The sequence below is a fragment of the Sorex fumeus genome, unplaced genomic scaffold (assembly GCF_029834395.1).
Source record: "Sorex fumeus unplaced genomic scaffold, SorFum_2.1 ptg000083l, whole genome shotgun sequence".
In the NCBI taxonomy this organism is placed as follows: domain Eukaryota; kingdom Metazoa; phylum Chordata; class Mammalia; order Eulipotyphla; family Soricidae; genus Sorex; species Sorex fumeus.
Genome location: NW_026606140.1, coordinates 10,882,859 through 10,899,898, shown reverse-complemented (window position 1 = coordinate 10,899,898; position 17,040 = coordinate 10,882,859). Strand labels below are relative to the sequence as shown.

At 45.6% G+C, this 17,040-nt stretch overlaps 1 protein-coding gene across 1 annotated transcript in view; it reads left to right on the top strand.

Moving 5' to 3' along the window:
• Nucleotides 1-16,604, top strand: part of TMEM233 (transmembrane protein 233) — a 30,589-nt gene extending 13,985 nt beyond the window's left edge. Inside the window, exon 2 of the mRNA XM_056131038.1 lies at nucleotides 16,464-16,604. Coding sequence (XP_055987013.1) covers nucleotides 16,464-16,604 — 141 coding nt within the window. The remainder of the gene's footprint in view (nucleotides 1-16,463) is intronic.
• The last annotated feature ends 436 nt before the right edge of the window (nucleotides 16,605-17,040 follow it).

Below are 17,040 nucleotides of genomic sequence, written 5' to 3'. Positions count from 1 at the left end.
ATTGTCCTGTCTCTCTAGAGCCAGGTTCTTGACCAATAGTGATTACTATCATTTTAGACTGGCCTATGGTAGTTACCATCTTCCAAATCTTTATCATAAGTGTTTAAATCTCATTTCTAGTGAGAAATTAAGGGATTCTAACAATTATTTTCTTTAATTCAGAAAAATAAGGAAGATGGGATTGGTAAACTGGTGAATTCTTCATTTAGAAAGGTAGTTTTTGGGGCCAGAGTGATAGTACAGCAAGTAGGTCATTTGCCTTGCACTTGGCTGACCTGAGTTCTATCCCTGGCATTCCATATGATTCCTTCGAGCACCACCAGGAGTAATTCCTGAGTGCAGAGCCAGAGTAAGCTCTGAGCATTGCAAGGTATGACCCAAAAAGCAAAGAAAGAAAGAAAGAAAGAAAGAAAGAAAGAAAGAAAGAAAGGAAAGAAGGAAGGAAGAAAGAGAGAGAGAAAAAGAAAGGTGATTCTTGTTCTAAATCATATGTTTTTATAGATCTGAAGGTCAATTCTGCAGTTTATTCAAAACCAATGCATTTCATGCTAATGTTTTGTTCTAGTCTTGAAAATTTCTAAGATCAGCTTATCACAGTTCCTGCCACAAAGGAAATGCTAGTAAAACATCAGCATTTTGATGTTTGACTTCAATTTCAAGGATTTTTTTAACCTAAGAAAAAAGTTACATCCTCTATTATAAGTCCACATTTTAAAAAGTGATATAGAATCATCCCTAGTAGTGTAAAAATTTGAGGTGTCAAGTTTTGATTCGCTGTGTCCATACATTGCAACGGACAATGTTGGAGCATCAGCCAAGGCCAACACTTCAATCCAGTCATATAACCGTCACTTGGTGTTGATGGTGGGAGTCATTGAGATTTAGCAACTTAGCAGCTCTGAAGTTTAGAATATTCTATCATTGCCTCTAATCACTCTACTGTGCATTAGATCCTAGGATTTATTTATCTGGTAGTTGTATATTTGGTTTTCGGTGTTTTTATTCTTGGGAGTGGAGGGCAGGGGGAGGCGTTGCTGTTGCCATACCTGATAGTGCTCAGTGCTTATTTCTGACTCTCTGCTCAGGGGTCACTCATGGCAGGGCATAGGGGACCACATGGGGTGCCAGGGATTGAACCTGGGGCTGCCTTCTGCAAGGCAAATACACTATCTGCTAGACTATCTCTCCAGACCCTACTTGCAAATTTGTAAGTCAGAAGGAAAAGAGCAAATGCCAGATTAGCTCACTCGTAGGGGGCATATTATTTTTTTTTAAACAAGGGAAGAAACAGTGTACAGTGAAAACAAACCCTTAGACTCAGAGTTAGTGAAAGAGGGGAAAGGTTTATGGGAAGGACCGAGGGACAGTTTGGGGGTGGATTTTGGCATTAGGGTAGTGGGCATGACATGGAAACAATTTCCCCCTTCAACTTACCAACATTTATACTCTGGTAAAGTTGCTACCTCAATCAAAATAATCTTAGAATCTGAAGCAATAGTACAGTGGATAAGGTACTCACCTTTCTTGTTCAGGTTTGATCCCCGGCATCCCATATGGTCCCCCAAGCACTTCAGGAGTAACCCCTGAGCACTGCAAGGTGTGGCCTAAAAACAAATAAATAAAAATAGTTTTAAAGTTTCAAGATGTACTCATACACACACACACACACACACACACACACACACACACACACAAATGAGCTTCTGGTTTTTGGATGCATTTGTTTTTATTTTTTGTAGAAGCCGCCATACTGTATTCCATAGAGACCGGGGGAGTTTCCATTTGTACCAACAGTGTGAGATTCCTTTACCTTCATCCCCGCCCAACTAGTTTCTGACCTTCTGAATAGTGGTCATTCTTGCCATCCTGCTGTCATTTGGATTTGCATCTCTCTGATAATCAGGGATAAGAGGCAGTTTTTCATGTACCCTCAGCCCAGATGAGCTTTTTGGAAAGTATGATTTCAGATCCATAGCCAAAGGTATCCACTTCTGCTCTCAAATCAACCCTCCCTGGGCATCTCCAAGTCAGTCTTCTGCTCATTCTGAAATGAAACTCAGGTCACAGCCTTCCCCAGGTTTGCACAGAAAGACAAGATCTTTTCAGACAGGCACTTCAGAAGGAAGGAAGAGAGAAACATGAGGGGGAAAGGGTAAGTGGGAGAAGGTGGTAGGAATCGATTCTATTTCAGAAAGGATGGCAGGCAAAGGCCGAAGAATGAGACTAAGACAGCCAAATCTGGGCAGAGGCGGAAGTGCAAAGGCCCTAGGGTAGAACGAAACTGGTGTGCTCCAGGATATGTGCTATAATCTGTCTGTCTTCTGCTTAAAATGGACTTAACATCCCCAGGAAGGAATCCTAAAACAGGTAACAAGATGGAGAGTAAGAAATCTGGGATCCAGGCAGATAGCATGTAAGGCTCTGAGCACCCATCCCTGTGCCCCCATCTCAACCCAATCTGTTCTCACATTCAGTACCAATTCTTGGTTACTTCTTATTGTACCCCTCATTCAAACCTAAAATTATTCCGTTCAGCTATTCTGGTTACTGAAGAAGGATTTATTTTTATCTGGATCCCAGTTTTGGTAGGTATTAGTGTACATGACTTTAAATGAATCTTTAATTCATAAGCAATAGTCCAAATTCTTGGCCCTCCTGAGGGCTGGAGAGATAGTACAGTGGGTAAGGCCCTTGCCTTGTACAGTGGCTGACCTGGATTCGATCCCCAACACCCCACGTGGTCTTCTGACCACGCCAGGAGTGAACCCTGAGTGCAGAGTCAGGAGTGAGCCCTGCGTCCTGCTGGATGTGGACCCAAAACCAGGAAGAAAAAGAAAACCAAGCAAGCAAACAAATGTTTTTAAAATCTGAGCACATGGGGCTGGAGCGATAGCACAGCAGGTAAGGCATTTGCCTTGCATGCGGCCGACCCGGGTTCAATTCCCAGCATCCCATATGGTTCCCTGAGCACCGCCAGGAGTGGTTCCTGAGTGCAGAGCCAGGAGTAACCCCTGTGCACTGCCAGGTGTGACCCAGAAAGTAAAAAACAGAAAACAACAACAATAACAACAAAACTGAGCACAGGGGCTGAAGAGATAGCACAGCGGGTAGTGCCTTTACCTTGCACCTGGCCGACCCAGGTTTGATTCCCAGCATCCCACATGGTCCCCCAAGCACTGCTGGGAGTGATTCCTGAGTGCAGAGCCAGGAGTAACCCCTGTGCATTGCCAGGTGTGACCCAAAAAGCAAAAAAATAAAAATAAATAAATAAAAATAAAAGCTGAGCACATGTTTTGCATGTAGGAAATGCAGGTTTGATCCCCAGCACCTACATGGTCCCCAAGCACTGCCTGGAGTGATCTCCAAGCACAAGCCAGGAGTAACCCCTAAGCACTGCTACATGTGGCCCAAATCCAAGTTCTGAATCCACTAGACTCACTGGTGTTCAACTCAGCTGTCTTAATGAATGGGGTTATCCTGGGGGCTCTCATTGGAACTGTGGGTGCCAGGCATTACCTGGACCCTCTTCTAGGTAGACTAGGTAGACTCTTCTAGGTAGGTAGGTAGGTAGGTAGGTAGGTAGGTAGGTAGGTAGGTAGACTCTTCTAGGTAGGTAGATCCTGGCTGCATGGCGGCCTCACACGTGGCTGAGGAACTTCCTGGAGGTGTCCACTTAGTTCTGACTGGCAAACTACTTTCCTTCCCGGCAACTGAGTAGCTAGCTTGAAGCTACTAGAAGCTACTAGAAGCCAGGGGAGCAAGGTCCACAGAAGCCTGAAATAAGGGGATGCAGTGACTATGTCATTGTTAGCACTTAGTGCAGGAGAAGGGGACTCGCCTTGGGGTCTGTCCAAGTGTGAGCTTTGCAGGTGGCAGCTGACCGGGAGGCCCTGGCTAGGGTTTTGTAATGCTGATCCTATTGTGCCAAGGCAAGGCCAGGCTCAGAGAACAAGGGAAAGGCAGCTCGCCTCCTCCGAGACTCGAGAGCCTCGTCAAATGTGCAGTGAGGGCGCATCTGGTCTCCCCTCCCAGAGGCAGAGAGCCACGGCTCACCAGCCTCCTGGGGAAGAGCTGGAGAGAAGCAAGAGGTCCTTCTCTGGTGACCATCAAGAGTGAGCAGCACGCTCTTGTGTTTGAATGGAGAGGGTGGGGCTGGGCCAAGGACCACGACAGCACAGCAAGGAGGGCGTTTGCCTTGCACGGAGCTGACCCAGGTTCGATTCCCAGCATCCCATAGGGTCCCCCAAGCACCACCAGGAGTAATTCCTGAGTGCAGGGCCAGGATTAACCCCTGTGCATCGCCGGGTGTGACTCAAAAAGAAAAAAAATTAAAAATGTATAAAATGGTGAAATCCAAATAAGGCCATAGTCCAGAGTATCAGACCCAAGACAGTTTCCTGGTTTTGACAAAATGACCAGATTATTCTGGTTTTGGTTTTGGGGAGTGAGGGAGGGATTTTTTTGATCATGGACCATGGCCATTGGTGATCAGATGTCACTCTTAGTGATGCTCAGGGAACAGACGTGGTTCTGGGGATCAAATGAGAGAGGGCCGTGTTTGAGGGAAGCTCCCCCCTCTGCACTCTCTCTTCCATGAGATGCCATCATCAGGGGAAGCTTGGTGAGGGCATCATGGCAGCTTCCCGGACTGAAGCCATGTGTTACTTAACCTAAGAAATGTTGGGACTGGAGGGATAGTATAGCAGGTAGGGTGTTTGTCTTGCACACGGCCGACCCAGATTCGATTCCCAGCATCCCATATGGTCTCCTGAGCACCGCCAGGAGTAATTCCTGAGTGCATGAGCCAGGAGTAACCCCTGTGCATGCCCAAGTGTAACCCAAAAAGCACTTGATCACTTGATCACTTGATCCCCCGTTATTCATCGATTTATTCGAGCGGGTGCCAGTAACGTCTCCATTCATCCCTGTTGCATGCTAGCATAGCCCAATGGCATCTGTTTGTTCTAGGAACATGCAGAGCCTCAAACCGATCATTCAGGGTCTTGATGAAGAAGTCTGACCATCTTGTAGGTGGGCGTTCACGCAATCTTTTGATTTCCCGTGGAATCCAGTCAGTAATGGCTCTAGTCCAGCGATTGTCTGTAAACCTCGTTACGTGTCCAGCCCATCTGATTTTTGATGCCTTGGCAAATGAGACAGCATCCCTGATTCTTGAGCGTTGACGGAGATCAGAACTCCGGATTCTATCTCTCATTTGAGTGGAGCATGATATTCCAAGCATAGCTCTTTCGATTCCTCTTTGAGAGACCCGAATAGCGTTCTCATCCTGTTTTCGTAGAGCCCAGGTCTCTGAGGCATATGTTAATGCAGGAAGAACAGTGGAATCGAAGAGATGTGCCCGTAGCTGGAGGTTCTTTGTCCTCTTAGTTATTTCTTCAACGCTCTTGAAGGCATTCCAAGCCACTCTCTTCCTCCCGCGTAACTCAGGTGCCAGGTCATTCATCATGTTGATTTCTCGACCTAGATATATATAACTGTTGCATTCGGAGATGGTGGTTCCGTTGAGAGAGAATGGAGCGTCAGGAATGAGGCTGTTTCTCATAAACATTGTCTTCGTAAGATTCAGCTGTAGTCCAACCTTTCCACACTCACGGTCGAAATCAGTCAGCATTTGTGCCTTGACTGATGTTTGGTGTTATTAGAACGATGTCATCAGCAAAACAGAGGTGGTGTAGTTGCCGACCATCTATCTTCACTCCCATTTCTTCCCATTCTAGTCGTCGCATGATGTTCTCAAGAGTGCCAGTAACCCAAAAAGAAAAAAAAATGTGTATCCTTTGGTGATTCGGTGATCCTGTCATTGTGTAAATGTCATGGTGTAATTAATGACACAGGCCTCGAAGGTAGGGTGGTCAAGCCTTATTTATTCAGTGTAATCAGTCAGACCACCCCGACATTTGCAGGTCTTCACTGATGGAGACATCATGAAGCAATACGGGACTTGCCTTTGCAGCTTCTCATGAATCCTAAGCTAGCCCCAAAATAAAGGCTTTAATTTAGAAAATAAATAAATAAAAAGGAAAATAGAGCAGGAGAAACTGAGAGAAAGCTTTGATAACATGCTGTGTTAGTCCACAGTCACCCCCAAGCCACATGTGACTTTTTCTTGAGGGGGGGTACTGGGTTTTCAGGCCAAACCTGGTGATGTTCAGAATCTTCCTCAAAAAGTTCTCAGTCCAGGAACCATATAGGGTGCCAGGTTCAAACCCAGGTAGGTTGTGTGTATGGCTAACACCCTGCCTGCTGTACTATCCCGTCAGCCGCACATGTGACTATGAAAAACTTGAAACAGGCCAGTGCCAGAGGTTTTAATGAAAATGTTTGGATGTGATTGGTTAAATAAAGCATGTATAATTAAAATTGATTTCAACTACATAATTCGACCTTTTAAAAATATTTTAAATTTATTTTTATTTTATCTATATAATGTTTTAATTATAAAGTGTAGGTAATATAGACACAATAGTATTAAAATTTGTGGTGATGGTACAAATGTATTAGATAATTGTAGTAAGGAAAAGTGACAGAATCATAAAAATATTTTAAATTCATTCATTGAAAACTGCTTTATATATAATTTAAAAATTTATATATATACATATATATGATTGTTCATTTTTTGTTTGGGGGCCATGTGCTTGAGAGCTACTCCTGACTCAGTGTTTGGGGGACCACATGGTGCTGGGTACTCAAATTAATTTCAGCTACATATTTCGACCTGAACTCCTGCATGCACAACATGCAACAAGCCCATTAAGCTATCTCTCCAGCCCAAGTATCTGTGTCTGGAAAGAGAGCAACAAAGCTTAACGGCCTTGTTTACAGACAGTCTCAGTTCAGTCCCAGGACCTCTTAGTCCCACAAACATTGCTGGGAATAGCCCCTGAGCACCACAAAGTGTGTCCCAAATTCAAAAAAATAAAATATTTTATAAATAATGTTTTCTACGGGTTGGAGCGATAGCACAGTGGGTAGGGCATTTGCCTTGCACATGGCCGACCTGGTTGACCCAGGTTCAATTCCTCCACCCCTCTCAGAGAGCCCAGCAAGCTACCGAGAGTATCTCACCCACACGGCAAAACCTGGCAAGCTACCTGTGTTGTATTCGATATGCCAAACACAGTAACAAGTGTCACAATGGAGACGATACCGGGCCCGCTCCAGCAAATCGATGAACAATGGGAGGACAGTGACAGTTAAATAACTATATTTAATAAAGTGAAATACACATATTTATAGCTTTTTTTGTTTTGGGGCCACACTAGTGATATTCAGTGGTTACTTCTGGCTCTAAAGCCAGGAATTGCTCCTAGCAGTGCTTGGGAGACCATCTGGGATGCCAGGAATCAAACCCAGGTTGGCTGTGTGCAAGACAAATACTCTACCTGCTGCACTATCGCTCAGGCCCCTATAGCTCCTATTATAGCCCAGTTGAAAGTACTGATCTATTTGTGTCAAAAGTGCCCACAAATCAATAAGAAAAAGAAAAACCAATAGAAAAATTCACACAAGTATATGTACATTCACCCAGAAGAAATAAATTTGACCAATAAATATCCGCCCATAGGAAGGGGGGCGTTTCGGTCCGCCCTTCACGCCCTACCGAGGCCACCAGTTGCCCCCCACTAGCGGCTCTCCAGCACGGCCACGACTCCAGAGCACAGAAACCAATTTCTTAACTATCTGACTTTCAGTAGAAATACTTCCAGGGTCAATAAGTAAAATAGCAGAAATCCAAAACCAACATTTAATTCTTGAACCCAGCTGTAGAAAGCAAATCACTTCACAATGCTTTTTCAGCATGTCTGATTTGGGGGGGGGGGGGGTAAACTCTAAATAATAGTGGTGAATCTTTTATTGAAACAATGAATCTAATCAAAGCAGATAGAGTGTTAACTAGAATTCATCTGCCCCACAGGGATTGGGAGGGGTGGGGGGTGGGGTTTTATTGGGGTTCTTCATGGTAAAAAATAAGTATTGGTAAAGGGAAATGTGTTTGATATTTGCATGACTGAGACCTAAACCTGAAAGCTTTGTAACCTTTCCCACGGTGATTCAATAAATAAATAAATAATTATCCACCCATATATGAATGTATTGATTCAACAAGTATTTATTGATAGCCAGGCTCTGGGTCATCACAGGAAGAATTTTAAGTGATGTGATTTGACCTGGGTCTCTAAGGAGAGGAGAAAAGGGTAGAGTCAGAGATGACTCAACCTCACTATTATTCAAAGAAATGGAATTTTGAGATTGTTTTTCACCTGTCAGAATGGCAAAAAATAGAATGATACTATAGAATGCAGATAAGGCTGCACGGAGAAAACACTAAAGCACTATTAGTGAGTGTGCAAATTGATGTTCCTTTTTTGGCCGGGCCACCTGACTCTGTTCCCAAATGTGAATACAGCTACCCTTTGACTTAGTAATTACGTGTCTGGGACTTCATCCCACAGCAATGCCTAGCTGTACACCAAAAGTATGTGACTATGGATGTCCACTTCAACCCGTGGTAGAAACTTCCTATCACTGGACAAGCAAGCGACTGCTACAAAACCATTTTGTAGAGATAGAATGATGGCTTAAGGCACTTGCCTGTGCTTGAAGTGTACAACACACAACTCTGATTCAATTTCAGCATCTCCAGGAGTGATCCCTAAGCACAGAGACAAAGAAATCCCTGAGCACTACAGGGTGTGCCCCCTCTGAAAACAAAAACAAAAATAAAGAACAACCATGCTTGTGGCTTTTCTGTAAACTAGAAGCTATTGAAAATTAAAAGTTGCCCCCAAAGTGTGCCACGACAAATTAGGATTGCAAAGATGATGAAATATTAGGGATGTCTATCAACATTAGAATGCTATTCAGGTCTCCCAAAGAAGAATAGAAAGAGCTATGCTTGGAATATCATGTTTCACTCAAATGAGAGAACGAATCCGGAGTTCTGACATCCGTCGACGATCAAGGATCAGGGATGCTGTCTCATTTGCCAAGGTGTCGAAAATCAGATGGGCTGGTCACGTAATGAGATTTAAAGACGACCGTTGGACTAGAGCTGTTACTGATTGGATTCCACGGGATGTCAAAAGACCGCGTGGCCGCCCACCTACCAGATGGTCAGACTTCTTCGTCAAGATCATGAACGATCGGTTTGAGGCCCTTCATGTTCCTGGAGCGAACAGATGCCATTGGGCTACACTAGCACGCGACAGGGACAAATGGAGACGTTACTGGCGCCCGCTCGAGCAAATCGACGACTAACGGGAAGTTAAGTGATTAAGTGATTAAGGGATCAACATAATTTACCTCTTTGTTCCATTTTATGGTATTTTATTGTGGTGCCAGAGATCAAACCAAGGGCTTCAAGCCTGTGGGGCTTACCACTGAGCCACATCTCTGGCCCTTCACTCATTATATATCAGTCATGAATGAATGGGACTGGAGAGATAGTAAAGTGGTAGGGCACTTGCCTTGCATGCAGCAACCCATGTTCAAACATTCTTTTTGGTCCCCAGAGCAGCACCATAAATGATTCCTGAGTAAAGAGCCAGGAGTAACCCCTGAGCATTGCCAGGTGTGGCCCCAAGTCCCCCCAAAAAATACGTTAATAATGAATGAATGGAGAATGAAAGGAGGACTAAAGCTGATCTAGAAGCACTATCTTGGAAAGTTGCCCATGTAAAAAAAGCAAGTTGCAGAACAAGTGTAGTATGATGGTATTCATAGTTTTGAAATAGAGAGAAAGCAAACAGCAACCAAAAACATCTCTGCGTGTGAATTTATATTTAGCCACACAGTTATCCAGACTAAGTAGGTGATGTTGGACAAACCAATTCAAGATCTGAGCTTCAGTTTACCCAGGGAAACAATAAGGCATCTATCCTGTTAGGTTGGTAGGAGGATGAATATGATAAACATTCCAAAAAAAAAAAAAAAGAAAAATGCTACTTAAAAAAGAATGCATGTTGGCGCTAAGTGAAATGAGTCAGAAAGAGCGTGACAGACGTAGAATGACTGCACCCATTTGTGAACTATAAAGTAACAGAGTAGGAGAATAACACCTACGGATAGTCGAGATAAAGGCCAGGAAAGTGGTCCCACAGCTTGGAAGTCGATATCATGTGCTGGGGGAGAAGGCAGGTGGGAGGGGGAAGAGAGAGACCACTAAGCAAATGATGGTTGGAGGGATCACTCGGGATGGAAGATGCGTGCTGAAAGTAGACTATGGACCAAACATGGTGACTGTTTAGTGGCTATATTGCCAATATAGGGGTGGGAAGGAGGTGGGAAAGCGTAGGTGGAGAATGGGTACTGGTGGAGGGATGGGTACTCGAACATTGTTTGATTGAAACATAATCACGAAAATTTGTAAGTCTGTAACTGTATCTCAAGATGATTCATTTAAATAAATAAATAAAATATGCATGCTGGGGCCAAGTGATAGTACATCAGATAGGGAATTTGCCTTGCACACAGCCAATCTGGGTTCAATCCCCGGCATCCCTTATGGTCCCCCAAGAAATACCAGTCATTCCTGAGTGCAGAGGCAGGAGTAACCCCTGAGACTTGCTGGGTGTGAAAGAAGGAAGAGGAGGAGAGGGAGGAAGAAGAAGAAGAAGAGGAAGAGGAAGAGGAAGCAGAAGAAACAGAAGTGGCAGAAGCAGAAGCAGCAGAAGGAGAAGGAGAGAAGGAGAAGGAGAAGGAGAAGGAGACATACAATTCCATCTTCCAAAGGTTCCACAGGATAACCAAAAAAGCACAGCACTGATATTTAAGGGAAACAAGTGCAAAATAGCCAAGTTTACCACCACTGACATTAGCCTCTTCAAGCTTAAAAAAGAAAGCAAAAACATTATCTAACTCAAGAGATTGCAATGTTCACAAAGCCAAAGGAAGTGACCTCTCTTCAGAAATGACCATCACAGAAGACAGGAATGAAGTTGTCTTTGCTGTGATCTATGGGAATACTCCAGTCTTCATAGTGAAGGGTGTCAGGCTACATGGGCTCATCCTATTCATCTTGGTCAGCCTCAAGATGCTAATTGCTTCTTCTTTCTGACTTTGGTACATGAGGGGTGCTTTGGCACCATGGAAATAGGAGAAAGTGTTCGTTTTCTTTCATCTCTTCACGGAAGGTGTAAATGCACCAAACTATTAACAGTGGTTATCTCTGGGCAATCAGATTAGGAGAAAACTTACTATTTATCATATTTGCTTCTATAGCATTTGAATGCTTTACATATTCAAAAACTATATTTAAGGAGTCAGAGAGATAGTACAGGGATTACGGAGCACACAGCTGACCCAGATTCTGTCCTTGATACCCCATATGGTTGGTCCACAAAGACCACCAGGAGTGACCCCTGAGTACAGAACCAGGAGTAAGCTCTGAGTACCACTAGGCCCTCAACCCCCACTAAAATAATTTGTTATTTAAGTAAAAGAGTATTACTTGATCACTTGATATCCCGTTACTCATCGATTTGCTCAAGCGGGCACCGGTAACGTCTCCATTCATCCTATCACGTACTAGTGTAGCTCAATGGCATCTGCTCGTTCTAGGAACACGAAGAGCCTCAGACCGATCATTCAGGGTCTTGACGAAGAAGTCTGACCATCTCATAGGTGGGCGGCCATGCGATCTTTTGACGTCCCGTGGAATCCAGTCGGTAATGGCTCTAGTCCAGCGGTCATCTCTAAATCTCATTACGTGTCCAGCCCATCTGATTTTTGATGCCTTGGCAAACGAGACAGCGTCTCTGATTCTTGAGCATTGATGGGGGTCGAGACTCCGGATTCTTTCTCTCATTTGAGTGAAGCGTGATACTCCAAGCATAGCTCTTTCGATTCTTCTTTGAGAGACCCGAATAGCGTTCTCATCCTGTTTGCGTAGGGCCCAGGTCTCTGAGGCATATGTTAATGTAGGAAGAACAGTGGAATCTAAGAGATGTGCCCAGAGCTGGGGGTTCTTCATCTTCTTAGGTACTTCTTCAACACTCTTGAAGGCGTTCCAAGCCGCTCTCTTCCTCCTGCGCAACTCAGGTACCAGGTCATTCGTCATGTTGACTTCTCGACCTAGGTACACATAACTGTTGCATTCGGAGATGGTCATTCCTTTGAGAGCGAATGGAACGTCAGGAACAAGACTGTTTCTCATAAACATTGTCTTTCTGAGATTCAGCTGTAATCTGAACTTTCCACACTCATGGTCGAAGTCGGCCAGCATTTGTGCCGCTTGGCTGATGTTTGGTGTTATGAGAATGATGTCATCAGCAAAGCGAAGGTGGTGTAGTTGCCGACCTTCTATCTTCACTCCCATTCCTTCCCATTCCAGTCATCGCATGACGTTCTCGAGGGTGGCACTGAAGAGTTTCGGTGAAATAGTATCACCCTGCCGAACTCCTCTCTTGACATCAATGATCACTTCTTTGTAGAATGGTGAGATCCTGGTAGTGAATCCATAATACAGCTCATGGAGGATCCTGATGTGTTGAGTTTGAACGCCCTGATTGACTAGGGCTTCGATAACCGTTTCTGTCTCAACAGAATCAAAGGTCTTCTTTAAATCAATGAACGTTAGACAGAGAGGCATCTTGAACTCTCGAGAAACCTCAATGAGTTGGTTATCGTGTGGATATGGTCGATGGTGCTGATTCCTTTTCGGAACCTGGCTTGCTTGCATGGTTGTCCTTCATCTAGTGTTCTGCAATCCTATTCAGGATGACTCGAGTGAATAGCTTGTAGATGACAGACAATAGGCAGATTGGACAATAGTTGCCAATGTCGTGGATGTCTCCCTTCTTGTACAGTCCTGCTGGTTTTCCATTGGGACGGAACCTTGCATTCAGACAGGTAGCGTGTGAAGAGCTGAGCCAGTGTATTGATGAGTACTGGTGGTAGGTTCTTCAGGTGTTCAGGTCTGACCTTGTCTGGGCCAGGTGCTCTTTGTTTCTTTACCAATGAGATGGCGTGTCAGATTTTGGAAGGGAGAACGTTAGGAACGACATATCCATCTTGCGGAATTTGGTATGTGGGCAGGTGGACGTGACTATTGAAGAGATCTGAGTAGAAGTCATGAGTAATCTTCTCCATTGCCCTTCTGGAAGATGTGATAGATCCATCAGGATGTCAGAGGGCAGTCATCTTGGTCTTGTAGTTGGTGAAGGACAGGCAGGCGTTATGAATGCTTTTCCTGGCTTCTGCCGCATCTACCAGCACTGCTGCTCTTCTCTCTTTGAGGTCTTCTTTGTTCGCTCCTCTGCACTGCTTTGTGAGCTCAGAGTATATTTAAATAAAGTGTATATTTATTTAAAATATGTAAGCCAGAGGCTGGAGAGATAGTACAGTGGTAGGACTCTTGTCTTGCACATGGATGACCAGGGTTCAATCCCTGCATTTCATATGGTTCCCTGTTTACCACTAGTAGAGATCCCTGAGTGCAGAGGCAGGAGAAATCCCTGAGCACTGCCAGGTGTGGCCCCAAAACAAAAAATAATCAAAAAATAAAATACGTAAGCCAGGGCCAGAGAGGGCCGAGGACTGCTATATGTATTTTGCCTCTGGGCATAGCAGGTTCAATCCCTGGCCCCACATGATCCCCCAAGCACTGCACTAGGAGTAGCCCTCAAGCATCACCAGGTATAGCCCAACACCCCACCAATGCCACCAAACACTGTTGATGTCCCCTATTTCTTCCTAGCTCTTCTACAACAGATGTGATCATTTGCTTTCTGTTCTTCATAGAAAAATTTGCAAACAGTGCATTCATCAAAAGAAAACAAGCAAACATTTCTGCCATTTCAGTCTGTAGCATCGTCCAGGGAGCCCTCAGAATGTGATTCCATTGAGAACTGGAAATAAACGAACTATAATAATAACAAACAGAATCATCCCTCGCAAGGAGCAAGGGTGTGACTTCATGGGACAGCGTACGCCTCACACCTGTGCCGTCCTGGGTTGGACCCACTAATAAAGTAATGACCTTACTATCATGAGCATAGTAGCATGGCAAGAGAATTATAAATTACTATAGCCACACATTGGGGAGAGGAGAAATTCGTTCCTTCCTGCTCCTTACAGATCTTCACCCTGAAGTCCAAAACTCCAACCAGTGAAGTTCTTCAGAGAGAAGTCCAAATGTTCTCTGAGTTCTAAAGCACTCCACTCCCATCTCTCCCCCCATCACGTACTCATACTGACCTGGGGACTCACCCACAGGCAGCTCCAGGAACCAAAGGCGGAAAGAGACTCATGAAAAGAGTCACAGAGGGGTCGGAGCGATAGTACAGCTGGGAGGGCGTTTGCCGTGCACGTGACCAACCCAGGTTCGATCCTCGGCATCCCATGGGGTCGCCCAAGCACTGCCAGGAGTAACCCCTGAGCTGGGTGTGACCCAAAAAGCAAAAAAAAAAGAGTCACAGAGAAGATGGCATTGCAAGGTAGGACACTGTTGACGTGACCCACCTTCTCATCAAACTGACCACTGATCGAGCTCAAGTTGTCTTCTGAGAAGCCTGCAGAGAGGAGCACCTCACCCAAGATGACCAGCAACAAGGGAAGATGGTTGAACAGCTTCCCCAGGTTTTCCACCTAACTCCCTCAGCCGGCTCACGAGCTTGGCTCTGCTGACCTAGAACAAATAACTTAAGTGACCCTGATACATGCCCCCATCCCACAGTGCCCAGGGGCGATGCACCAATATAGACCCGCCCTTCTGTAGGGCTCAGAGCATCTCTTCCCACCTCTGCCACTAAGAATGTGAAACAGGTTTTCATCAGGACGGCTGGAAGTTGACAATGTTTAGGGGAAAGTTTCGTTTTTTCCCCTTTTCCCCGCACTACGAGCCCATTGTTATGACACATCTCAGAACCGGGTTGAGGAAACAGAACAGTAGAATAATGATCTGCGTGGGAGGGCCTGAATCGCCATCATTTTCAACTAGAGTATGAGCTTACGATTTGGAGTTCTGAGAGTCTGTGTACCGACTTTGTGAAGTTTCTCAAAACTGAATATGGAGGGCTAGGGAGGTGGTATAGGGGCTAACTTTGATCCCCAGCACCACACTGGGTTCCCTGAACACCTCCAGGGGTAACCCCTGAGCACAGAATCAGGAGTGAGTCCTGAGCACTGCTGGGGGTGGAAAGGGGAGGAACACTTTCTATGGGAAGCATTCATTCCAGTGCTAGCAAAGCCAAGTTTCTCAGGCGTGGGTTCTTTAGTGCTCTGCTCCCGGTAGGGACAGAATCTGATAGACTGCAGTTCCAAGAAAGGAGCCCAGAAGATGCTGCTTTACCCTGAGGGTCGCGGCTTTAGGGGATGAACAAGACAGAACAAGCTGCGAATCACAGCAAACACTAACACTGATGGAGCGTGGACTGTGCACCAGCCCGGCACTGGCTGCTTTTCACAAATGAACTCAATGATTCCTTCAGTGTGGAGACAGACGGTCCTGCAATGAAGTACATGCTTTGCCCCACAGGTTCAGTCCCCTGCCCTGCATGGCCCTCCATGCCCTCACCGATTCGAAGATGAGTTCATGGAAGCTTAGAACACGTGGAACTTGCTCTGACTCTCACAGCTGATAACACCTGGAATCTGGACTCTGCTCTCTGTGCTCACTCATGCTCTCCTGCACGTCCTTCAGATGAAGCTTCAGGGGCTGAGATGTGCAGAGCATCCAGGAGAGTTGCCTGAATTAAAACTGCTCAAACCCGAGAAGCTTTGGGAAAACACTGTGGCAACAACCCCGAAACTCTCTTGACAGAGAAATGGGGGGGCAAATGCGATCACCACAGAAAATGTACCAGTATGCAGGCTCCCTAAGAAGGAAAGTTCTGGAGCCCCTGAGCACCACTGGGCGGGGTCCCCAGGCACCCTGGACACAGCTTGGAAGACCAAAAACAATCAATTACTTTTTGAAAAAAAATATATTGGGCCTGTGGTAGGAGTGATAGTATAGCAGGTTAGGCACTTGCCTTGCACACAACCCATCTGGGTTCCATCGCCAGCACCCCATACGGTGCTCTGGGCACTTCTCGGTGTGGTCTCCAAACCAAAACATACTAAATAAATCATAAATACAATTAAAAATTATGGCTTAGGAGCTAGCTCAAAGGGTTAATATACAAACTTTGTACCCCATAGGGTCCCCCAAGAATGATTCCCAAACACAGAGCCAGGAAAACATCCCCTGAAAATAGCTGGGGGTGGTGGAAAGAAGAAAGGGAGGGAGGGAGGAAAAGGAGGAGGGAGGAAGGGAAGGGAAAGGAGGAAGGAAGGGAAAGAGAAAGGGAGGAAGGAGGGAGGGAGGTGAAATCCACCTGGGAGGTCAGGGAATGCTTCCAGGAGGAGGTGATAACCATGTTGCCTCCTCAGAGCTGAGAAGTGTCTGTCTTTGCGCGTGAGTTTCCTGTCATCACCAGCTCTTCCCTTGTGCCCTCCAGTCTCTGAACAGCTACAACAATGGTGACGTGGAGGGCTCCAGGCAGCTGGGGAGGAACGCCAAGTGGATCGCCATCGCCTCCATCATTATTGGCCTCTTCATCATCGGTGTTTCCTGTGTAGTTCACTTCGCACGGAAGTAAGTCGACTTTTTAATCCCTCCTGAATGTAAACACATTTTTTAAAATGTGCTTATCTTGGGGCCAGAGTGACAGTACAGCGGGTAGGGGTGTTTGCTTGCGCGCAGCCGACCTGGGTTCAATCCCCGGCATCCCATAGGGTCCCCCAAGCACCACCAGGCGTAATTCCCGAATGCAGAGCCAGGAATCACCCCTGAGCATCGCTGGGTGTGACCCCGAAAAAACAAAGGGTTCATCTTTGGCAATATCCAAAGACTTCTTTGCCACTGAGCTACACTCTGGCCCCAAGAATCTGTTTTTTTGTTATTGGTTTTGTTTTGTTTTGTTGGGTTTAGGGCCATACCCAGCAATGCTGAGGGATTACTCCTGGCTCTGGGCCTACACTCAGGGATCATTCCTGGCCGGCTCCAGGGACCAACCATATGAGATTCCAGGGATC